The sequence below is a fragment of the Gnatocerus cornutus genome, chromosome 5, assembly GCF_029298725.1.
Source record: "Gnatocerus cornutus isolate USDA-ARS CGAHR chromosome 5, icGnaCorn1.1, whole genome shotgun sequence".
Lineage (NCBI taxonomy): Eukaryota > Metazoa > Arthropoda > Insecta > Coleoptera > Tenebrionidae > Gnatocerus > Gnatocerus cornutus.
Window position 1 is genome coordinate 15,524,154 of NC_142237.1, and position 24,853 is coordinate 15,549,006.

General features: G+C 35.7%; 2 protein-coding genes across 5 annotated transcripts in view; both read right to left on the reverse strand.

The window, feature by feature from the left end:
• The window catches only part of Ca-beta (Calcium channel protein beta subunit), a 71,310-nt gene that overhangs the window by 20,456 nt on the left and 26,001 nt on the right, over positions 1–24,853 (reverse strand). For all 3 annotated transcript variants that reach the window (XM_088035324.1, XM_088035323.1, XM_088035328.1), the window contains exon 3: positions 17,985–18,020. In XM_088035324.1, coding sequence (XP_087891450.1) covers positions 17,985–18,020 — 36 coding nt within the window. The remainder of the gene's footprint in view (positions 1–17,984; positions 18,021–24,853) is intronic.
• LOC148175053 (uncharacterized) lies at positions 1,890–18,023 on the reverse strand. 2 transcript variants are annotated; one of them, XM_088035332.1, is made up of 6 exons: positions 17,947–18,023; positions 3,328–3,502; positions 3,159–3,258; positions 3,008–3,115; positions 2,758–2,913; positions 1,890–2,709 (listed from the first exon to the last, which is right to left on the reverse strand). In XM_088035332.1, the coding sequence occupies exons 2-6, from the start codon at positions 3,489–3,491 to the stop codon at positions 2,641–2,643; spliced, it is 597 nt and encodes a 198-aa protein (XP_087891458.1). In that variant the 5' UTR covers positions 3,492–3,502; positions 17,947–18,023; the 3' UTR covers positions 1,890–2,640. The 2 variants fall into 2 exon arrangements, with proteins under 2 accessions (XP_087891458.1, XP_087891457.1); XM_088035331.1 differs by having other exon boundaries at positions 3,159–3,502.

Here is a 24,853-nt window from a genome sequence, read left to right on the forward strand (position 1 = left end):
GATGGATACACTTTTCTCATATCTTTGTCCAAAATGTGTAAGACATTCATTGGGTAATAAAACAATTTGGAAAGTTAATTTACGGAAGATGGTCATCATAGATTACCATACAAATGTGATCCTTTCATGGTAACTTTACCAAAGTATGACGCTCCGAGAAATTTAATTATAACAGCTCTAATAGTGCTTCCTTTGGATGTTTTGAGACGAAAAAAACATAATTAATTTATGTAATTATTTGTGTCGGTACATAAAAATGTAGAAACCAGTTTCTAATCAAGATTCGGGTAATAACGTTCAATCCGACCAGAGTACATTTAACAGTGGGCAGATAATATGTGAAATTGCGTCACCGCGGTGTTCTTTGTCTTCTAAAATGTCCAAGTCGATCAGTAATATCTCGTATCCTTGTCGAGCAATTAGAAAATATACGGTTAATACGAGACGAAAGTATAAGGTTACATTGTTTGCCCGTCTTTGTCCGTGTGAGAATTTTTAACAGGACATTCCAAATCCAACGTGTTTTAAATTTGATCTTAACTGTGTAGTTGAAGAATTCTCCATTAAAATTTCTTATTGTATTTAGTTTCGAAACCTCCAATAATCTCTAAGCTGCTATAAATTTCGGGTACTGGACGTACTCTCTCTTTGTCTTTTAATAAATTAGTCGAAATTGTCCAACAAAGGCGCCAGAGACTGTCCTGTCTTGCCAAAGCAATAAAATATCCGCATGTCCACGTCCATATTTGCCCGTTGGTACTTACAATAATAAATTCTTCTACCTATTCAATGCAATGTTCAAGTGTCACTTAAATAGTACGTCATTTATTATTTTCGCCTTCTTGTAGGCGGTCTTAAACGCAGATAACAGAGAAAGAGAATGGGCGCTTTCAAAGACTGGAGGAGCAATTATTTACATACTGAATTTGACAAAAAAATCTGGCAAAATTTTCCCAAAAATAACCAGACAAGCATCGCGTGACACGGATATTCTAAAAATCGCTAAAATACCAAAAAATTTCTTGTTACAAAAAAGGATATACCTGGAAGGTATCATGATAAACAGTTTAGTATGTAAATCATTGTGTTTTTATAGTTCCATTATTTTTATGACAGTTAAAGACCACAAAAAAATAATGAAAAATTCACAAAAGTGGTAACAATTCTTACCGAATTGGTCGCATTTCTTCCCAATTCCACATTCAATAAACAAACCCAACACATTTTTAACCCAGCAGGACGGCAACGCTTTAATTTGTCAAATGAAAAGCTTGCTTTACATTTTAATAATAATAGAAACATGATCTTGAATATCAAAGATTTATTGCTGGAGTCCCAGAAAAGCGCTAATCGATTTATCTTACACGTGTTTACTGAACTCTTAACGGTGTTAAGATATAAATTCATATCATCCAAGCTCGAAAGTCTTCAGAGTATTAAATTCAATTAATCCCTGTTAAAAGTGTCGCATGATTTATTTCACACAGTGCACAATTTAGTAACATGGAGATTCGGGAAGAGAATTGCAAGATTTGTTCGGTAATCTCCAAGCCTCCGGTTATGTAAATGAACGATTTCCGTTTCAGGAATGATTTGACACGCAATGGTTGAAAAGTCGAGGAAATCGTAATAAGATAACGAAGATCCAGAAATTACAATTGTAAATTATCCTGGGCGCGATTAGGTGTTTTACAGCCAAGTAGAGACAGCGTTAATAAAAATTTTATTATCGAAAACACATGGCTTCTAATTATGTAAACTTTTTATTCACATTACTAGTCAAAGTCGTTCTAATGTAAAATTTACATACAAATTGGCCGTTACCAAATCTGTTTACTTCAGTATTTACCTCATAAAAGTTTTGACTTTTAAAACTAATAAAACACCTGAGAGCATTCTTTCTGAAAAGGTTTCTTTTTGCAGTGTGACCAACAAACAAGTTGCAATTAATATAACGACAAAAAATCCAATTTGTGGAACAGAGTCATATTTCAATATTTTATAACATTTCGAATATCCTTGTCGGCATTTTTTTACTGAGCATATGTCTCACATTATTTCATTTCTGATAATAATTAAATGTTGTATTATTTTTAACAGGGAGCTGCATTGAGATCGGACCTCTTTAGAAGCACATCTCAAAAGTAAAATTCTAATAATAACGATGGAAAAATAAAAATTAAATATTGACAAAAACAGAAAGGTTTTTATCAACTTAAAAGAGGGTAAAATGTAACTTATATCTATTCACCAAACCCTAAAGTTACAAAGGTTGGCAAAAACAAAACATTCTAAAAGTAACAATTGGTGAAACTGGTAATAACTAAACGGGGAGTTGACGTTTTTAAAGTTAAAATTAAAAAATCCAAGTTTCAAAATCGACTAGAATTTTAGTTTCTACGAGAAAAAGTAAGAAATTTCTGCATTGAAAGGTAGTTATCAACTGCATCGTCAACACTTTTCTGAGGTAATCTAAAGTAAAACAAGTTGGTGCAGATTCCAAGTATCTACTATAATTATCAATAAATCAATAAAATAACTTGATTTTTATATCGTGAACTAATCTACATTAAACAACTTATGGATAAAAAGTCACATCATGAGGTCTTGATTGATATTCCTAACCTACAATCCACTCAGTCAATGCGAAAAATCCAACTGCTGAAGCTGGTTCATGACAGAAATCAGTGAAAAAACAAACTTTGTAAACTACAAACACAAATGTTAACTTCTTTAAATCTTAAAACAAGCACTCACTGAAAGACTCCACTCAAAATTAACAGAAAAAACTTGAGCAAAGTCGAGTTGCAGGGTCTTTTGCACACTCATCAAAAAGATCAGATATATCTTTTTATTTTCGATGTTCCAGTTGTACCAATTAACTTGACTTAACACATCAAACAATTCGTTTGACTAAAAACATCATCATCAATCCATCATAAAAAATCACAAGAAATGATAAACTGCATGACTAGAATCCATACTATACCATCATTTAAATACATACCGTATTTTCTAGCATTTGTCCTGCTGCGATAATTTGAATAAAACCATGTCCTACTAACAGCATTAAAGTGCACTTGCTCAAAAATCGACCCTTTAAAGTCTCCTGAAGCTATTAGAAAAAGTTAATGATTCTAATCTAGAAGGAAACTTACAGTAAAAAAAAGAACCAGCAGGCTGATGAACTGAATTGTACCGGTTAATAGAAACATGATGATGAAGGGGCGCAGTTTTAGTTTTACACTCCCAATAATTCTAAAATCAAAGTAAGTACATGAAAATCTACAATAAATTTGAACTTGGAGCAGAAAAATTTCCACGTACGAACTTAGATACTCGTAACGTTGTATACAAATCTTCAACTTCTTACGAACAAGCGCCTGGTCTTCCTCACTTGTTTGGATGTTGCAGTCCTCGATAGAGCTTTTCAGAAAGTCGACCAATAAGTATAACTCAAAACGCACCAGACTTGTGGCAAAAACTGTCATCCATAAAGGAGCTGCAGCAAGAAGATTACAAGGTATTAAAGAGGTCCTAAAGAACCATGACAAAGCAATCTCCCATCGAGGAAAATTCTTAAAAAGAGCCAAAGGAAAATAAAAATAGTCATCATCTTCTTTTGGTATAAGATAAGTAGCTCCATTTGTAACACACAGAAGTATATGAAGTATATGACAATAAAAACGATGAAACAACTAGTTTCTATTCGAATTCGATTCTTAGTGGACAAATTGGTTGCGTTTATATTCCAAAAATGCATTACTTTAAATATGTTTTGGTAAGTCGTTGCCATTCTCGAAATAATAACAAGGCTTCCCAAAATCTACAAGAGTTAGTTTGTGTTTGTATGAGATTTAATACTCACAAAAATTAAAGATCCATAATACACGAAGAATTTGATAAAGTACACACTGTCAAATTTTTGCAAAAACAGAAAGGTTTGCACCAGCATCAAAGAACCTAAAAAAATTACGATGCATTTTGAAATAAATGTAACCAATTTGGCATAAAAAAGGTCGAAGTAAAGAAAACGGAATAAGAGGAGAAGGTATGGTGATTCATTGTGGTTTGTTGTCAAAAACGATTGCATCTTACTCGATGCCAGTTCTGAATAAGATCTGACGTAGTTTTCAAGTTAACTGGACACTAAATAAAGTACATAAATATAAATGAGTAATGACAGTAATGAGGAGGCATTATGATTATTGAAGAAGAATTACGAATATAGCCATGATAAAAATAATTATGCCTAGAAATACGAGAAACAATAAGATAGGGAACATCCACGTACTCTGAACTTCTATATAATTAAATTGTTTGATTAGATGTATTAACCTAAATCTGTCTATTTATAATAATTTTCTTCCATTTCGAAAAACATATTGCCGGCGTTATGTAAAAACATAGCATTTATTGACATCATTTGTGCTAATACTGAATTGCAACGTCTTTCATATTTCTTCTAATTCCAATCAATATTTAATTTATCAGTCTAATAAAGATATGAGTGAAAGTGGCAAAAAAGACAAAACGCTTGACCCCTCATAATTTCTTCGAGTGAACGAAACCAGATATTGCTAACCAATTTATGCATAATTTTAGGTTTGGTTCATATTTCATGTGTGTCAATGCATGATTTGTGAGAAAGTCCTAACTCGATTTATTTCTTGTTTAACCTCGAGAAAACGATAGACAAAGATAGCCCAAAGAGGATGCAGCCAAATTTAAAATGTTATTTCCTGCACATTTATTTATGATATAAAGGAACCGTTAGAAACATTTCCTTTCAATTTTAGACATAATTTTCGCGGTGAAGAAATATAGTATGGAGAAGCAATAGACCGTTAAAAATTGCTACAATTTCGCGATTCTATTATACCAAAGTTTGAGGTTGGGTTTAATTCGCAATTAATTAATTGTCGTTAGATAAAAATGTGACTTGAGAAACCCACCGCATTACGAAATTAAACCCATCTATCTTTAACAAGCGTTTGATTTATGTACTGTATAATTAGTAACCCACAAAAATTCCGAAATTTGAAACTTGACACTGCTACTGCTCAAAATTTAATATCATTATCTTTTGACGTTGCTCCTTCAAGCTGTAATTTTTTGATCTCACAATTAGCATTCTGTATAAGGCGAAGCTTATTGTTGTTTTCTCAGAGTATGTATTTGGGCAAAGCATACACAATAATTGTGTATGATTGATCTCGTAGAAAAGGAAGTGCTCACATCTTTGTCAGATAAATTACGTAACCGTAACGAAATTTCATTGCGCCTTGTAATAAAAAGACCAGTCCATACTTAAATCAGATAAGACGTTTAATAATTGGTCTAACAGTACAATATTAGCGTCATACTCACATACAGGTTTTAAAAATACATTGCTTCGGGTCGATCTAAATTAATGCACCATTTGAAACTGCCGGACCACTTTTCTAAGGTGTGTAATTTTAAAATATACATCAAGAAAGTAATGCTGTTGGATAATTTAATGCGTGGATATCTTATTATTACTGTTATAATGGCAGACTACCAAAGTAAATTGTAGTTTTGGTAAACAACAATAAGGTTTATGTTTCCTGTGCAAGACCTACGCTTATCGATTTGATTTTTGACAGATTTCCCACGCAAAAAAATCAGGAAAACTCAGCCGGTAAATTCCAGAGACTATGATTTCATCTTAAAAAATCGTCCCGACTATAATTTTAAAATTGCTGTGCGAATTTGGGTTGTTTACTAATTTTGTGTTAGTGTTACCTAGAAAACTATATCGTGATCACGGATTCCGAAATTAGAACAAAGCGATACAATTTAAAAAATATGCAAATACACGACAAAATAATACGTTATAAAATTTTGATTGACTGTCTAATGGTTCAAACACAATACTGGTGTTTTTGATTCGTCTAGGAAATTTTATAACATCCTTGATGTGCAGACATTACAATTACGCAGTTGCTAAATTGCACGGTTGCTGCTTAATTTGCATAAGGAACAATTCGCCGGCAATTATCCCGGATAATTTTGTTACTTGTTTGTCTACAAGATCACTTAAATTGTCATCGATAAATTCAACAACAAAGCTATATATTCTCATTATTCCTCTTAATATTATTACAATAATTTAAAAGTCGATTGTAAATTAATAAATCATTCTGTTTGTGCCGCGACTTTTTTCGGCTACCAGCTTGTCAACACCGTAAATTATGACAAACCTTTAGTTGGTATAGTTTTTCAAGAAAAACTGGACATAGTTTCGGTGTTATTTATCTGATGATTATTGTAGATACGTGAGTTTTAGTTGTAATCGATTCGTAGGCCAAACTTCTATTGTATTCGTACAAAAAAAGAATTCTGGGCTGGATGCAAGACAGTGTCAGAACAATGCACGGTTCTAAGTAGAGGATTCTGCTTTGTTCTTTACCAAATTGCATATACAGCCTTGAATTAAACATGTTAAGCTCATATTTTTATATTGCCATATATGTTAAACGGCCATTATCTGCCTTGTTCTAAAAAATCTATAAGATTCAGAATCTTCAGAATAAAATGAAGGAACTTAAAGATCTCAAAGAATCTTAAATTTTAGATCTTGAGCTTATTGGAATTCAGATTACAAGATTTTGATTCATCGCATAAAATAATCAGAAAAAAGACATAGCCGAGAATTTAAATTAGTAGGTGGAATCTAAAAACTGCAGAATTGCAGAACTGAATTTTTGTTGCAGTTATACGCATAAATATGATCATATTTTCGTAAATGTTTGGAGAAAAAGTGCTCACCGGTTCAAACCATCAGAATCGTAAATATTTGCTCTCGTTTAGTCCAAAATTGATTGCGCGACTTAAAGCAATCTTCGTTGTCAATTTCAATTCCGAGAGTTCCTCTGTAACGCGACTATCAATAAATGATCGCCATCAGAAGGCCGAAAATGGCACATCAAACTGAAATGTCAACTCGTGTTATTTGGGGTGACAATACAGAATTTTGGGCCGTTTTCCCCTCATCGCCATCGGACAGCATAATACATAATTCCAGAGATGCGGGGGTGATTTAGATGGATTCTGCCAATAAAAGGGATCATTTAATTCGAACATTTTTGTTAAAACGATTTGTCTTCATCCAATTAAAGAGTTTTTACGTTGATAAATATTACCGTTAAACGATTAGAATGTTATAACTAGTTCATTTTAATTAATTTTAAATGTAATAATTTGAGGCGGTCGAGCCAATTTACGCTGTTTCAGTGTAACCTCAAGGCGAGTCGTTAATCTTGTTTTACATGAAATTCGCAAGCCAAGTAACGAAAGTATTGCGTCGGGAAAACGTGTCATTTGGCTTTGGCGTTCTTTACTCCACAGGGGGTTCCCCTCAAAATTCCGCTCTTTGGTACCTTTCACGCTTTTCGAGCAAAAAATGCCGTCTATAGCAAATCAGTATGATTATAATGTCCCGTCAGGTGCATTATTATTGAGAAATCCTAATGGCGAATTAATTCGCGAACGTTTTTGCCGGGGGGTTGCGATGTCTGCAGGTCGGTAAAGCAGGTAGCGAAGATGTGCGAGGCCAACCAGTCTTTGCAAACTACCGAAATCGAGATTTATGGGCACCTCTCCGAGCATACCAAGTATGCAACCCTTCCTGAGCCCGATCCTGTCATGTTAGCTTTGACCCAATTAATGAAGTAATTACATAATTAGGTTAAGTTAGGCCTCGTCTTGTTTTGATGCTGTATAGGCGTTGCGGCGCTCAACCCTCGTTCTTCACATGGTTATTGTGCTGGATGTGCACGACACCCAATGTACAAGTTTAATTTCGTTGGCGGACTAATCACGTTATGATAAGGGTGCGATGTCGAACCGCCATCGATGGAACAACCTAGAGAACCCTAACGATATTTCGGGCCCTGGTGAAATATGTATACCGATGCCGAAAGGGTATTTCGGGAAAGCGCGTTAACCAATTTAGAGGTGAGTTTAAAAATTCAAAAGGGGTGGCATCTCGCCTCTGCCTAAAATTAAAACATTAACGCGACGATTATTTGATTAGACCCTCAGAGACGAAAAATCAGCGGAACTTTTCTTTGTGTCATCTCGCGTGGTGTGTAATTCCATCTGGCGCCAGCACCGCTCCTAACCTTATTTTTCATGTGACACCTCTTCACTTTCCCGAAATGTCCCCCATCGCCGCTTATTTATTCCCTTGGCACGAGAAACGCATTGCGATGCATTTTGTATTTCCGTCATTGCGCCGTGCAAATGTAGGGTACTCGGAGGTGTTTGCTCTTTGCGACACGTGCGTGTGTTGCGTGGGTGCGCGTCTTCCACGTCTTCCTACAGCGCATCGATCACAACCCTCTGATCCAGACGCGAGAGCAGTCTAGCGTCGCGACGCCCAACTCTGATAGTCGCCTCCGTTGGGAGACGCTGCTACGAATTAGCGATTGCAGATATATGTATGATAGGGTGGAGATTTACTGCCGCACCGTTGAGGGAGGAACACTTATCTGTGATTTGAGATACGACAGAAACGTGCTCTAATCATTGATTGTCAGGCGAAAGGTTAGATTCGCTGACCAATCATAATTAGCTAATGACATTTTACCCACACGTGGATAATGAAATTAGGTGAAGAGGGTAAGTGTGTATGGATATAAATTCACCTTTTAGTGGAGTTGACAGTGTCCGAAAGAATTTTGCTAGATTTAGAAAAGTGACACTTGGGATGATTTATTTACTTGGCTGACTTATGGAGGGAGTTACGTTTTCATTGTTTTCTTATATTAAAGAAGGGAGTAGAGATTTTTAGGGTAAGAAAACAACGCGCTTTTAGACAAACAAACAATTCAATGATAGATAAAATGCTTGGAATTACCCCCAACCCTCAATTTATAGGATTAAAGGGTATCAAACTTCGAGCATGAGCTGTAACAAAGTTTTGGATCTGGTTTCCAAGCTGGTGGGAACTGTTATTGGCTAAATAAAGCTGGTAAGCTTGTTTGAGAATTGCAGCCTTTCATTGATTGTGAATATTTTTCTCTCCACAACCATGATTTAAAGTAGATATTTTTTAATTTTTTTTAGAATCAGAACTTTATATAAAACCAAAAACCTAAGAATCCTCGAGACTTATTCATATAAAAATTAAAGAAAAATGAAAGAATACACTGAAAATAAAGAATGGCAGTTTGATCATTGAAAATTTCAAACGAATAAATCATCAACAAACAAACCACAAAGAAATAAAAACAAGTAAATCAGCAACAATTATTTTGCACTTTACCGACAGGTAGACAAAAATAAAACAATTCTTTAATGAGAAGCCGACATAAAACATTTTTCAAATTAAGACATTTTTACTAGACTATTTGCGTGTTTACCAAAACTCATTTATATGCGCGCCTTAAATAATACCCATAAATGTTGATCATTTAAAATGTATTAAAACGGCTGACACGAACCGTGATTATGTAGTTTAATAAAAACAGGTCAAAGATGGTGTCGTAATTAGAATTTTGCGCTAATTGTGAATAAGCAGTTTCAAGAAAAAAATGTCCGCCTGATTTATCATGTCAGTTTTAGACATTTCGTCGTGTAATTAAAACATTAGATCCAGAGAAACTATAAATTTATTAAAAATGTTACAACGCATGGCTATATTAATTAATACAAGGTGACAGTTTGCAAATTTTAATATTTAATTTCGTATCGTTGTCAAATTTAATTTACGATTTTCTACTGCATTGATGATGAAATCTGTTTTTTCTGCCTCCTTCAAGTTTATGAAAACAGACACTTCATTAATTAGAATTTATTCTTCTTAATTTATATTACCGGTTTGTACGTAGTTCATGAAAACAACCAGAAATGTGGAATTTCTATTAGTTTTTTCGCCCATGGTTGCGTAATTACAGTAATTACTAAAAAATTAACAATTCCGTGATTACTCATTCCGGAGATAATTTCCGTGACGCTCCTAATCCTGATGAACCGTTAGAAAAACTTCCCAAAAGCGCGATCCTGAAGCGTCCTTCATTCATCCTGTCAACTCGAAGTGTTAAAGTGCAGGTCTGGTTTTAGCCCAAATGAGCCTCTCCCAGTTTCCAAGATATCTTACAGTCGATCTAGTTACGGTCGTAGCAGGATGGATCGTTTATGTGACTAAAGTGGGACGTTAAGCGTTCGTAAAATGTGTTATTTTCATTTTGGAAAACCCCGAAGCCGTTTTTAAGCTTTATGGCGAACATAGTAGGCAAAGTTGCTACATAAATCGTGTAAAATTGTTAAACTACACTTGAAGAATTGCGAGTGGCAATGCGAATGACATATAAAAACGGGACATGATAACAAAGACGAAAAAAAGGTTAAAAGCGCAGAGTGAAGTTGGAAAAGTTGCGAGCTACGTTCACGTAAAAAGAACGTACTGAGAGAAAAAACTTTTACTGAATGCTGAAATGGTTTTCAGCGACATGCTGCTTGGGCAAGTTTTTTTATGTTCCTGTTTACTCGAAACTTCAGGATTTATATATTTAAATAGATATTTGGACGCTTCGGTAATGTATAATGTATGCCTTCAACGATCCCGGGGGCGGCGATGACTGCTGAAATATCCGAGGTAAACGTTGCGCAAAGAAACTGGCAGGTGGTACGTTGTAAATAAACAACATTTAGCCAAAAATGCGCATTAACGTTAATTAAGCACATCGAATTTAATAATGAAGACATTCAATTTGACATTTAGCCCTGCCCTGATTTTATCACCACATTTGCATCGTCGTTACTCACAAAATTGCGAAAGAAGATTCCCCAGTGATAATTTGCTTGGAAATATGAATAAAGACGTTTCATTCAAGAGTGAGTCACGAGCTTCAGACGTGATTGAATCTAAAATTTGTCAGCTATTAATTAATTAATTGATATTCCCAAATAGTATTAAAGATGTCCAAGTGAGGTAGCCAGTTGCAAAACTGCTTTCCAGAGGTTACCCTTGTGTATATACCTTTAATTAACATCTCGTCCGAACAAGTGAAGTTGGGTCGTCCTTCTGCCTACTTGATGGACAGTCTAATTGCGGTGTATGGGGCCGTATCTAATGCCGCCGCCTCGTACGTTATAGTTTGATGTGTGCCCGCGAGGGGATCTGTCAGTCCAAGAGCTTTTATTAAACATCATTTTAGTACACATACAAACAACACAGCTCGAACCACAAATACCTGTGCACGAAATCATCATTCTTGTAAATGAAATTATTGTTATGTTGCTTACTCAACTTCACTTAAACGCTTTGGAATTTTAATTAAGGGACTTCAGATGTTAATTAAAACTCAACTGAATTGATTTATAATTAAATTTTGAGGAGAAAAGTTTTTATCTAATTGAAAGTCTCCTCGACGGTGAAGAGGTCCACATCAAAAGCGGTGGACACTCCAGGGATTTCCAAAAGGAATTATAAAAAGGCAAGAACCACCGCTGTAGATTATCTCACGTCAATTTTAGAAGCATCGCCAGAAATAAAATACAATCTAGAAGTACTCTTATTTTTGTATAAAAAAAACTAGGCAATGCTCCAGGTTAGAATTTTTTTGAACCTGTAGTGATCTATTCGATGTATTTCGTGCATAGTTTAGTTTGAGGCTTAATGTTTTCAAAATTGCCTAGTTTTGAATTGTTTGTTAAGCACACAAAATTACAAAATTATAGCTACAGTAGAGCACATTTTAGAACTTTGTATTGAAAAACTATGAAAAATTAACAATGTTGCCTAAAATTATTATTTATTTTGGAAGTTAAGTATAAACTTCAAATTTTCAATATTTCCTAGTTTTGGACTATACCTATTAATGACACAAAATCAGCTACGAGGAAGATTTTAGAAAATTTAACCGGCAACTTGATCAGAGCGTTATAATTCTGAAAAATTTTTAGATACGTATTTTAAGATGTATAGATAGACTTCAGTTTCTCAGATTTTACTAATTTTGGAATGTTTATTAAGTAGACAAAATTGCAAAATGGCAGCTGCAATGGGAAGTATTTCAAAACTGGGTTGAGAAACCAACTGAAAATTCGCAATTTTAAGAGACGGTCTTATATTAACTCTCGTCAATTCTTTTTTTTAAGGGTTATAGTTTTGAAATTTGTAGAATTTCCAGATTCCCTTTCTTGAGCAATAAACGATAAAGCACAAAGCTCCCTAAAAACTAAATTCGTTCAATAAAGCAATTATTTCAGAGCCTTCAAAGCATAGTTACATTTTATTTCTTTCTGATGAGATCTTATATTGTTATGTAATGAGACAGGGACAATCTGAAAATGTGTAATTTATGACAGTTTGAACAGCTTTAAAGACGCTATTAATCAAAAGGTGCGTGTGCCATACTATGATATATGAATAATATCGAGAGTTTATTGCCCACTTTGAATCTGACGTCGCATCATTACTTTTACCGTAATGTATAATAAGAAAAAATCGTTTTCAATATCAACATCGTTGATCAAACTTCGATTATGACTTATTCCGAAATTGTTTCTTTCCTTGAGAGAATTTGCATAAAAATGATCAAGAAGTTTGACAAACCCTGTATAATGGAAAATCGCCGCCCCATCCCTTATTATTACAAAGCCCTTAATAAATAAGGTTAGTGCAGGAAAGTTGTAATAAATTCAGCTTTTCCACGTAATTTTGCGTCACGCCCCTTCTTTTTTTGAGTCCATTATCGGTGTTGTGTTTGTGCAATTAAGTAGAAAAATGGATGGAAGAATTTTAATGCGTGACTGATAAAGGGCAATTGAGTAACGTGAAAGGTTTTAATTTTTCAGCATTTCATTAATTGCTGAAAAAGCGCTGGCGGCGCGGAATCCGCTCATATGTAGCGTAAGAACGATATGGTCTTTTTTGCTAACGAAAATATGCAAACTCGCACGAAATCAAAATTTTATTGCGATTTTTTAGTAGCGATAAAAGGATATGGCTCTCCGGGTTTCCGCATCAAGAATCGGTTATAAATTTTAGGTATCGAAACGTCATGATTAAAGCTAATTAGAGCCCAGTCATGTTGGGGCAATTTACTCAAGTTCGATGCATTAAAACGTAACTGGATACCACCGTACTAATGATAAAAATGAACAATATAAATGACATCAATTTTCCACTACGGACGAGACGCAGTTTATTCCGAGAATAATATCAGATCTTTCTCAACCGACCAGTCGAAATCTTCTACCTATCGGGTTTTGGGAGTGGTAGGACCAGTACATGCTACATTATTTTCAATGCCTAATTATTGTTTACATCTCAAGGTGACCGCATATGTATGTGTGGTCATAAATACTGCTATATGTCTTCGGCCAGGTAACTTTTGGGGTACCTGCTCGTTCATTCGATACTCAGGCCAGAGATGGCCAAAATTTATCAAGCAAACAAAGCATTCTTTTCAATTACGCGATTTTATTACGGGACCACCCATTCGAACAAATTCCTAGAAGAAAAACTCAAAAGACGAATTGTCCGTTAATTAAAAAAATTCTCGGTGCTCGCCACGAAGCAGGTGTGCTGGAGTTTCACAATAATTTTGGTACCGCTGATCGCTGATAGTAACAACGTGTGTAATGAATATTTTATAGGAGATGTAATTCTATGCTCTGAGATATACTCATTAAATTCTTTGGAATGTGGTAACAACTTTCGGAGTATATTGACCAGCTTAGGCGTTTTTATGTTATTAAACACGCTTACATGGTTTCATTGTCCATATTTCTTTGATTAATATAATGTTGTTAAGGCATTCTTTCGGATTCTTCGGCTTATATTGTTGCCTTCGACAAGAGGCCGGGTCAACTACACTCGTATTTTCATCACATCCTTTGATTTGAAACGTGAAACCGTGTAAAGCAGTGCCCTTGGAAAATAGTCTTCTGGAAGACAATCAAAGTTTTTTACAGCAGTTTTTCTATTTATCATTCGTGTATTTTTGTATAAATGACAATAAAAATCCATCCGCTCGTTTACGTTCAATACTTCTGTAAAGTTTTTCCACTTTCCATCTTAGTCCTTCAGATCCCGCCAACAAAAACAAACTTGCGCCGAAATGGTTAATAAAAATGTTTTGACATAACATCCCGCACAAGACAGGAAAGCTTTTTTCCGTCGAAACTTTCTTGCCATCAAACAGTAAGCGTCCGGAAGTGTGCTTCTTGTTTGCCAAAGAGAAAATGATCCTGAAAAATGATCATCTCATAAATCCAGCTCTGAAAATATTCTTCGACTTGTCCACACCTTAAGTTAATTACACAATTTATAGAGTAAGTTTCAAATAAATACTTCTAAGTGTAATAAAAACGCAATAAAAGCGAGCATGTATTTCTGGCCTTAACTTCAAAGAACGGAAGATTTTTATGTGGGTTTTATTTACTTGCTTTTTGTAGGAGTAGTTGGGTTTACTGACATATTGGTAAGTGTTATCATTTGTCGTTGATTATGTGAAGCCGCAAAGGTTTTTATTGTGCTTTGGGGATCGGGTAAATTTAGAGCGGTTTTGAAGTTTGGCAACTTTTGGCGCCAGCCCAGAAAAGATGGAGAGTACAGCTGTAATGGCGCAGTGAAATATGGATTTAGGATTTTAAATTACGATTTGTCGGGGAAATATTTGGCTCCGACTAATGAAATAATAATACTTAGAAAAACAGGTCTTTTGCCTTGTATCGGCACATCGAACTTGATTATCAATTCTGGCCATTTCCGTATTTTTGTCTTTTTTGTATAAAATAATAATCCAAGTTTTTGTCTCTGGTATTTCCGATCTGAACTCAATCCAATTTTTTGCGGCCTCATAACTGTATTAGAAGAGCTATCAAATATGGTAAGATTTTCAGTGTCAGCAGCAATTACGCTGTAGCTTTTATTGATATGCTTCTGTCGCTGAAGTGGTATATCACATCAGATTTCTTCACCACGGTCGTGCCAAGTCAAAAGTTCGTCTACCTGCTTTTAATTAGTCATTAATTCCATACAGGATTATCTACTACGTGATCCAATTAAAGAAAAAAATCAACGGCAGCCTTAATTATCCATTAACATTTCAAATATATCGGGTTCAATTGCCTTGACGCGAAAAACAATTTCGCGAGTTAGAAAGAAACAAACCAATAAATCGAAATGCAGATAACAATAAATTACGATCGTTATCGACGTTTAGAATCCAGCAAACAGTCTGTACCTACCTGGGCATGCAAGTGATGTATTGACGGTAGGTATTAACGGCGTAAAGAACCAACCGACTATTTTAGAAGAGTCGCAGCCAAGGTGAGCCAGTATGGCATACTGAGTTAGGCCCAATTTATGATCGTCTACAGTGGGTACAACATACAAGAGATGTGTTCCCCAGGTACCGCCGAATTCATGCGCTCTGCAAAAACTACACCAAATTGCGCGCAGGATTGGGGGGCCGCGACCGGAGAATAGATTATCCGGTATTGACCATGTGACCTTCAAGAGTGCTGCAGTTCGGGTACAATAAACGTGCCAATTGCCAAGTTCAATTACTATTGGTAATGACCTTTAGCTTCGGGTTTTTTGCGGAGATTTTGACAACAAAGGAACGCAATTTGTTTGCGAACATGACAAAGAACTACAAGTACCACTAAAGATTTATGTCTTTCATATATCACGCGAGGGTACCATTCTCAAGTTCGCTTGGAACCGTCGCCGCATTCGGTGCCTTTCTAATTAAATTTTGTTTGGGGCTGGTTGACAAAAAACCCAATTGTTTAAAACATTTTCACAAATCTAAAATTTTGAAATATTGTGACGTATCATCTGAAAAGCAACTTTGAAGTACGCATTATCTAATAGGAAAAAAATGAAATCAGACAACAGAAAACGAGAATTTAGGAATTTGTAACATTGGGGACCTGGAAATGTAGCCCAACTTTACTTCGCGCCCCCTCACTACGGTCCTGCTACAAACTTTCATGTTTCCCCATCTGATAAAGTTTGCGTTCGAAGATAAGTGGAAATGGCAATACTAAATGTTCCATACGTGATTTCAACTAACCTCTAAAACTTAAAATTTCGATATCCGCCAGTTTTTTCAACTTCAAATTGCGATATTAAGCCCTAATTTAAATTTTTATCGTCTGCTATGAATTTTATCTCACATGAACCCGTTTTCACTAAAAATTAATTAATTCTCGTTTTTGCTATTTTGTCTACTTCCAAATCTTTCATTTATGCAAATATGGTTTTTATGTTTTTTTCGTAGTTTTTACACACATAATCCGGGCTAGTTATTTTTTAGCATGTTTTTAATCTATATCATAATTGCTTCAGGAAAAATAGGTACGCATTTATAGTCACGAGAACTATGTTCGAGCGACATTTCTTAATAAATTGCTGCGTCTACCTTTGAAAATGCCTGGGTTGAATATGGTCAATTGAATCAATAACAGACATTATCGAAGAATTTCGATGGTCAAGGTTACTTTACAATATGCTCCTGAGGGGAATAAGTCCCAATAATTTGAAAGACAGAATTATAAAATGAATAGGCGAGTTTGTATAAAATTATTAAGCATGATGATTGCTAGATGGTAGGTTATTAATATAAAACAGCATGAAACACGTATCAATGCTGTAAGTGATGTTTTCAATAATCTCCGCCTGACAGAACAATTTTTAATTATTGTTAAAAGCGCGTAATCGTAAAAACCGCCTTAAATCATCTGAATAAGTTATCAGAACCTGCTGCTCTTGACAGTTTATTAAAATTTCCATGAAAGCCGATTATTATAGGGAAACTTCTCAATATGTTTATTTACAAAAACCGAAACAAATTATTCCGAAAATGCTGTTTGCGCCCTTAATTGAATTAATCTGCTCACGTTTTCCATATAGAAATACAAGAAGCGGCCCAACAGAGTGGAACTAAACAGTTTAATAAAAAGCTTAACACTTGATTTGACAATGATGTCTTATTTTTCTTACGTCTGTCGCAACCGAGCAAAAACCAGAAGAGATCAATCTTTGGGTATGATCGATCAAGTCATGCTTAACTTGCTGGGTAATTTATCCTTGAACTTCACCATCTGGTACGTGAAATTCGGCCGTGGGTGGAAACATGCGAGTGTTTAATTAACATTGTCCGAAAAGAAAGAAATTATTTTCCTGGAAAATTTATGAGGGATTTAATTAGCCGCAATTTGGGCGAATGCTCAGACTGAACAGCGTTAATTCGGAGATTTGGCAGTTTTGTTTTTAATGCATTTCAATATAATACACTGCGCGTCAGAAGTTAGGAATGTTTAATCAATTTTTTACCAAAAGTGTCATCTCTCCGCACTGAATGTGGTGCAGTTTCTCGTTGAATTTTGGATGAAAGTGAAATCGAAAGTTTGGTTTGTGTATGACAATTATCCATAACTTGAGTCGAGCAGCTTATTAAAATTCTGTTGGCGGCCTGTACTTATTGTGCTCATACACAGCAGGAGATCTATTGTGGAGCCGCCACAGCCAATACCAATAGAGTTTAGTGAAACATTGACAGGACAACTCAATCAAAAATGTTTCCAAACATGACACAAATTTGTCTATTAACTTTATAATTAATTAAGTCATTGAAAGGCGTCGAAGCGCTACTGCTTCTCCGTTCCGAGCTCGGAAGAAAAACTCTGCCAACTACTCAACACAAAGCTTATCCACTAAATTTCCTTCTTATCTTGCAGCCAAAGTAGAAGTAGGACCTTTAATCGTTGAAGTATGCACTAATTTCGTGTTCACGTGCAATGTTGTGTGCGAGAGATATTCAAAGTGCTTAAATACACACACACCCATAATGCATGTACACGCATTGAGCACATAACCAAAGAGTCTTTGGGGAGCGACAGTTGTTGTGTTTTGTGTTTAGTGAGATAAAAGTAATAAAAGCACACTGTTACACACACCTTGATTGGACAACGTTGCGGTCGCATGGCCTGCTTACCTTTGACGATATGAGCGTCAAAGTTGGGGACGATTCCTGAAACAATTCAAACTGTCATTAAATCAGAAGTTTGCTTATGAACAAACTACTAAACAAAAGAACCATTATTTGGAAAGTTCAGCTTGACGAGGATAATGAAGGCGTAATCTGGGGAGCACGACGAAAAGGGTTGTGCTCTTCAGAATTAACGACAAGGTATCTAATGATTTTGTCTCGAGCTTTAACAACCCTCTCGGCCGTAAAAAGTGACCGATTAAACGGGATATTTGTCTTCCCGGAAGCAACCTAAAATACATGTTTACCGGGGAAACTCGCTCGCTTCGCTCGCACGTCTTTTAACCACAGCAACCTAAGCGGTTTTACGTTCTTAACGAAGCTCTTATTTGAAAAATAATTACTGGGCATTTCAGCCGTATTCAGACGCACAGGATTAAGCGATTTTATCTTTTCTGTGTTGGTTTAGGTCAGGGTCGTGACGAGCTTGACACAGCACTTTATGTGGCGGTTAATAAATTTGAAATTTTCTACGCCAATGGAAGCAATATTGTAAACCATAAATTTGTAAGATGCCAACACTCGCCAGAAAAAATCCATTATTCCCAGTGAAACATGCACTAAATGAGGCAACAAAAAAGTCAGTATTGTAGATAAATGAATACAGTCAAAGACTCAGTTTTCTTACTTATGGGAATTGAGGAACGCGGCGAATATTTTACGGGGGCATAAAAAATACTCTGGAGATATGACGGCACTTTGGCGAGAGTATAAAATAAAACGAAATTATTTTTAAAGGATCCATCGCAAAGGGAGACTAAACTAAAGCCAAAAAAGAGAAAATTAGAAGCCGCAAATACGTTTCTAATAAACCATTCCGAGTAAACAGGAGCGAGTCCTGAAAATCGCGCTTTCAGCGGTAAACAATTCAAATTCTCTCGCTCATTCGATAATTCATGTCACGACATGTTTGTGAGCTTTCCCATGCTAAATATTTTTCCACCCTTAATAATTCTCGTTATCTTTCAACCACAAAAAATAAATTTGTAATTCAAATAGTGGCCTAATCTGGCCTTACTATATTAAACCGATTGCGGATTAAGCATCGACAATAAATTTAAAGCAAAGCGATACGATTAATTTACAGCAACGTACGAAAGCTGTTGTTGGTGCTGACCTTGGCTAAAGCTGGCTCGTAAAATTTGCGCCCAAAAAGAGCAAAAGCAAAAAAGCCAAGACGGCCGCATTGCTGGGCGTCTGGACCATATATAGGTCGGCTGGTTATATAAGCTCGCTTCGCTTTTGGATTTTTTATTCTTTTAGCCACATGTCTGGCGCTGCTGCAAAATGGCATCTGCTACCAACCAGCACGTGCTTCGAAATATAGGTGAGCAACTTCAGACCTCTTTCGTGACTGCCCTACAGAAAATATTTAATTATATGGCTCCGCACTCACCCCTTCATCTAGCCACGGGCTAAACCTCCATATGTTAATCCTTGTAATTTATTTTAACGATATGTCTGAAGTTATCTATGATTTTCTACGAAATCCACGATGGTAATTTTGATTCCGCATGAAATGCGGATTAGGTTCTATACAGGCTTCAGCTGCCGCTTCACAATTTAGATTAATTACGACCGAAAGCTGCACATGGCATATGGAACAAAACCGAAAAATAAAGTTTAAAAAAAGAAGAGTCTAATGCTTTTTACGGCGCTTTTACGTCCCCAAATGTATGTAATTAAGTCTTTTATTTCTGCGAGGATACTATGTAAGTGCAGATCCTTTCTTAACATTTTTTGCAATTCTAAAATTTACACACCTCGCGTCAAAACATCACTCAGCACTTTAATTCGTTGTCAGATGTCTTCCTATCATAAAGATTAGGTACATTTTACATAATTTTTTCTTTAAAATTCGTCTTGTAAATCACCCACGCACCGCCATATTTAAGTGTAAAAGCAATTGCTTTTAATAGCGGGAAGAGCTCGCCGGATTTAATTACTAGATAGACAACAGTAATGAATTTATAATTTATATAGTGCCTAATGATAAAAACCCAAATCGTGTTTACGTGTTTTAAATTATTAATAATTACATCTGAAACCACCTACTTCTTTTTTTTCTTGAGAGTATTTGATGCCATTAACCAGAATGGATAAAATGGTGTGGGATTCTGAGAATTATTATGGCTGAAAGTCGCTAAATAAAAGGCCGAATAATAAATTCCTACAGTGCAGTTGGCTGCAGAAAGGTAGGGAACAAAAAAATATACTGCATTGCTATTTAATGAACGCTAACTCCTACAGCTCAGATGGGATCAGGTAGACCACGAGGGTAAGTGGTCACAGACTTGGAAAGAAGTAGATAGCCGAGTTAATTGAATGAGCAAGATTCCATAATTCGGCTCCAACTTGGAAATCCACAATTAATTTTAATTAGCCAAATTTAGAACTCGGTTAGCGATAAAGTTAAGTTTAAGTGTGTTTATTACATCTTAAGTAATTGAGTACGAAGTGGAGTTCGCTATAAACATTCGGCATTAACTTAGATTAAACGGAACAACTCCAAGTTGTTATTACTCTTTTACTACTCCACTATCTCTTTCGAGCAAAAAGCTTTGATTGTATAAACATTATTATAATGGAGGTATGTGTTGGATCAGCGATTTCGGATTGTGATTGTGTCTCTCAAGGGGAAAAGAGAGATGCGGACCTCATGTGAATTTGGCGTTATTTATTTTTAGTCTTGCCATTGTGCACCCTTGTTTGGAGAACCTGACCAGTAAAGCAGACGACTTTTTATCGCCCTTGCTGTGCTCGGTACGGGTAAACAACACTACACAGGTACAACTACAGCATCACCCTGCATAACTCTCATCTTATTGATACAGCGCGACTACAGCATCAACAATTTTGACCACAATCATTTTTTTTCCAATTTCTCTAATTGCAAGCCTAATAAATGTGCAAATAAAATGTACAAGATCTAAGCACTTGAAGAATTAAAATCAAGGATCTGTCTTGGGATTCTCACTCTTTAACTAAGCCGGTTGCTCAGAGCAAGCTTAAGCTAAGCTTAAATATTACGCTAAACGTTGACTAGTTGATTTTGAGTTTTAGTAAAGTTATATAAGACAGTTTATTCTTCAATGTATTTTTTTCTTCATACGATAAAACACATTTTGCTAATTTTTAACCGGTAGTCGACCGTTGGCGGCGTCCTTGTAAGGTCATTCCATATCTAATTTAATCCAACCATCGCATCGTTTTATTGGTACAAAAAATGCAAAATATTTCCCCATGATTTAGACTCCAACAAATAAGCGAAGAATGTGAGACAATAATTAAAAAACGCCGATAGCTTATAAATTACACCCAGGTATGTATGGATAATAAATGATACGGGTCTGTTTTTCTGAGAATATCGTTTCGGACGGTTTTGTGGTTAATGTAAGAGGACTGTAAAGTGTACGTCCACATTATGATGGCAGGTCCCGATCCTGAACAAAAGGCATTTCCCTCGACCCATATCAGAGATATGCCACTTTGAAATTGCGTTAAAAGTCATCCAGCCAGGTATTCACTCTGGTACCATGGATATAATTACATGGCTGCCATTCCCAGAACATATCCAAAATAAGCAGACGAAGACCACAACTACCGATGCGACCTTGCATAAATCACAATCAACAAAGAAATTTGCATCTATGTAAGACGAAAAAAGGCGGCTAATTAACAAGAGCTTGCGCAAGTTTATTACCACGAAAATGAACATTAATTAAAAGAACGACAGTTGAAATATTACGATTTTATGAGCATATTCTTCGGGTTAATAAGGCTCATTGTTGTTAGTTAAGATATTTTACTGATCAATTATCATCTTCTAAGACCACCGGGTTTGCAGCGTTCCATACCTGCTCTGTTCTGATGAGAGACTTCAATGCTGCGTCAAGATTTGAAAACTCAAAACACCACTTCTCATCTTCAGCTTTTATTGATTGATGACCGAGTCTAATTACTACGTCTAATTAACATTAAAATCTCAGGAATAAAGACTCGGATGTAATTAAATAAAGTGTTTGTACAACAGAAGCAGAGAAAAAAACACCAACGCAATAAAACGGGAGACGGCTTTATTAATTTCGCTGGCGTGAATGGAATCTGCGGGTAAGGCACTTGTTGGTGTCAAACTGAAAGAGCGTTTTCAAAGCTCCCATCATTGAACGTGACGACTTCGATTTCTAAACTTCAAAAATAAAAAAATCCATGATTTACATAATCCCTTATACCTGCGTCCAAGAAAGGGACATAACACTCGTTCGTGGCAAATCTAGTACAGCCAAAACAAAAAGTCTCAAGGGCAAATTTAGGTAGGTACCCTCGGTTTTTTGTGGGTCAGTACGCTTCTAATTCGAAACAGCAGGTGGGTTTGATTTTAAGAATTTGCGCTCAAATTGACGTTCAGACTGAAATTTTATTTGCCGACAAGACATTTATTATCGGCGAGATCTCCTTAATTTTAGTGCAGACCTTTTTGTCTGAAGGTATAAAAGAGGAAATACTAATGGCACCGGTAAGTTATGTTCGAATATATGTGGGTACAAAGTAATTGCCGGTGGGTCTCGTTTCTGGGAAAGTTGGTAAATATAATAAATGGTTGTTGGACGAAATATCACGGTAATGTGTTTATGAATAATCGCTCCGTAATTATTCGAGCGCATATCGGAGGAAATACCCATTACGGATTACATTACTCAGAAATCGGAGGGATTCGGATATTTGCTGAGTTAGGTAGTATATTTTGTAGGTCATTAGTCATTACAGAGAATTATTCATACAAAATCGCACATTTAGCTGTAGGTGGTTAATTAAATAATTTAAATACTGTTTAAATCTTAATTTTATGCGTCTTCTTGTTAAATTAAAAATAAATAAATCTAAGCGACTGTTAATAAGTAACTGGTAGGACTTAATTTATCTGCTAACAAGTCACAGTAGGGTTCATAAAATACCCCACAATTATAAACGTGGTATGGACACTCAGCAGCCGATAAATATTTTGTAAACACTGAGGAATAAATCAAGATCTGAAAGCAATACTAAATCAATATGACGCAAAATTATTTTTGTTAAAGCACCTGAAAAAGCAACATTAAAATCCAAGACCTCACAACTTAATTCAAAGAAATCTGGAATGTAAAATTCAGCTAAACTATGAACTAAAATTTTCGGCTCAGAAAGTGGTAAGTAACAAAATCGCTCCCTATTTGAGTCGATATCTCGCTTAGTTTTGGGGCAAACTTAAGTCCTAGAATATTTTTTTCACGCAGAATTTTACGCAGATTCCAAATCCGCAGGCAAAATCCACGTACGACAACAAATAGCTGTGTTATGGCTTATTAAAATTTCGGATAGTGGTTTTATTTTGGAAACTTTCTATGCTCAATATCTCCGCAAGTAAGACAAATCTTTCGTTGCTGTCTTCGCATTGTTTTTATCGCACCTCTTCTGATAAGGATCCGGTGTTACATATCTCCAATTAGAACACTGCGTAAAGCTGGCTTTTTGGATTTTTTTGGATTTCAAAACCTCATATCTCCGAAACTACGACACAGAGAAAAATGCGGTTTGCGCCATTGTTCTTCTCGTGCATGTTTTGATAATCCGGTGTTAATTTACAAGGTATTTTGCAATTTTCCGGAAATTTCGGTGCTCCGTATCTTCGCCATGGTTTTTCCGCGCTTTCTGTGTAAAATACAAACCTTGAAGAAATGCAAGTTGGGTGTTTATTTTCACGTTTTTGTGCTGTTGTTATACTCAAAAATGGCCCGAGAGGTTGTTATAATTTTGATGCTGCGGTCGACCATGCTACGCCGACCCAAATTTATGCTGTTTTCAATTTTACTTTCGAACAGAATCCCCTAAACTTGGAACTCAATAACTAATTATCATAACCTATTCACAAACTAACCCGAAACTGGCAACGTGAAAATTTCCTCCAAACTCTCATTTTCGATTCCCTCCCTATTCATAAACAAACCTCGCCTCCAAAATATCCCTCTCTCGGTTCTCCTTTTTGATCTGTTTTTCCAACTCCGACCGTGGAAACGTTGATAATTTTCATGCAAGTTCTCCATTTCCAACGGTCGTAAAGACAGCATCACATTTTACCACTTCCCATGAGTGAGGCATTTACATTATCTATTATTGCTGTTGTTTATACTCGAAGACAATGCGTAGACAATCGATTTAGTACACGTAATGTAAATTAGGTGTAGAAAATGAGTGACAGCTAAGGCCGTGCTTTTTGCTACGAAGTGTGACAGAATAATCACTACTTCTCTACTTACTGAAAAGTTAGCGCTGCTTCCTCTTTGTTGATGAGACTTTGGGAAATAATAAAATCACAGAAACATGGGATTCTTATCATGTCTGTTCGAGGAGTCAGGATTCTCATGGCAGCAAGAAGTAAACAATAGGAACTTTCGAACGATAAGGACAAGGAAAGCGAAGCTGTGGCAAATTAGGACACACGTTAAGAAAATTTCCGTAAAACTTCAATCATGATAAAGCGAATGTTTGACAATAGCACGTGTGATTGATGGTAATACAATTATTAGCATTACCTTATTTATTTCCGTTGTTGCACAGGCGAAAGAAACCTCATTACCGTTTACAACGACATAAAAGGCAATATTTCACGATAAAGTTGAAGGTTAAATTTAGATATTTTCCCATTCCCGTCTGCAAAAAATCCGTCAATAGATCAATCGAAATTACAAGAACTACATGACAGATCCCCTTACTACATTCAATTCGCAATACACATTGATTAATGTTACAAAAAATTGGGCAACTTTTACAAACGCCTC

Excerpts from the sequence above, each read along its gene's own strand:
- LOC148175053 (XM_088035331.1), bottom strand. The coding sequence starts at position 3,491 with ATGACAGTTTTTGCCACAAGTCTGGTGCGTTTTGAGTTATACTTATTG. Across the intron at positions 3,116-3,158 it reads TGCTGGTTCTTTTTTTTACT|CTTCAGGAGACTTTAAAGGG; the intron begins GTAAGTTTCCTT and ends TTTTTCTAATAG. Across the intron at positions 2,914-3,007 it reads GACAAATGCTAGAAAATACG|TCAAACGAATTGTTTGATGT; the intron begins GTATGTATTTAA and ends TGATGTTTTTAG.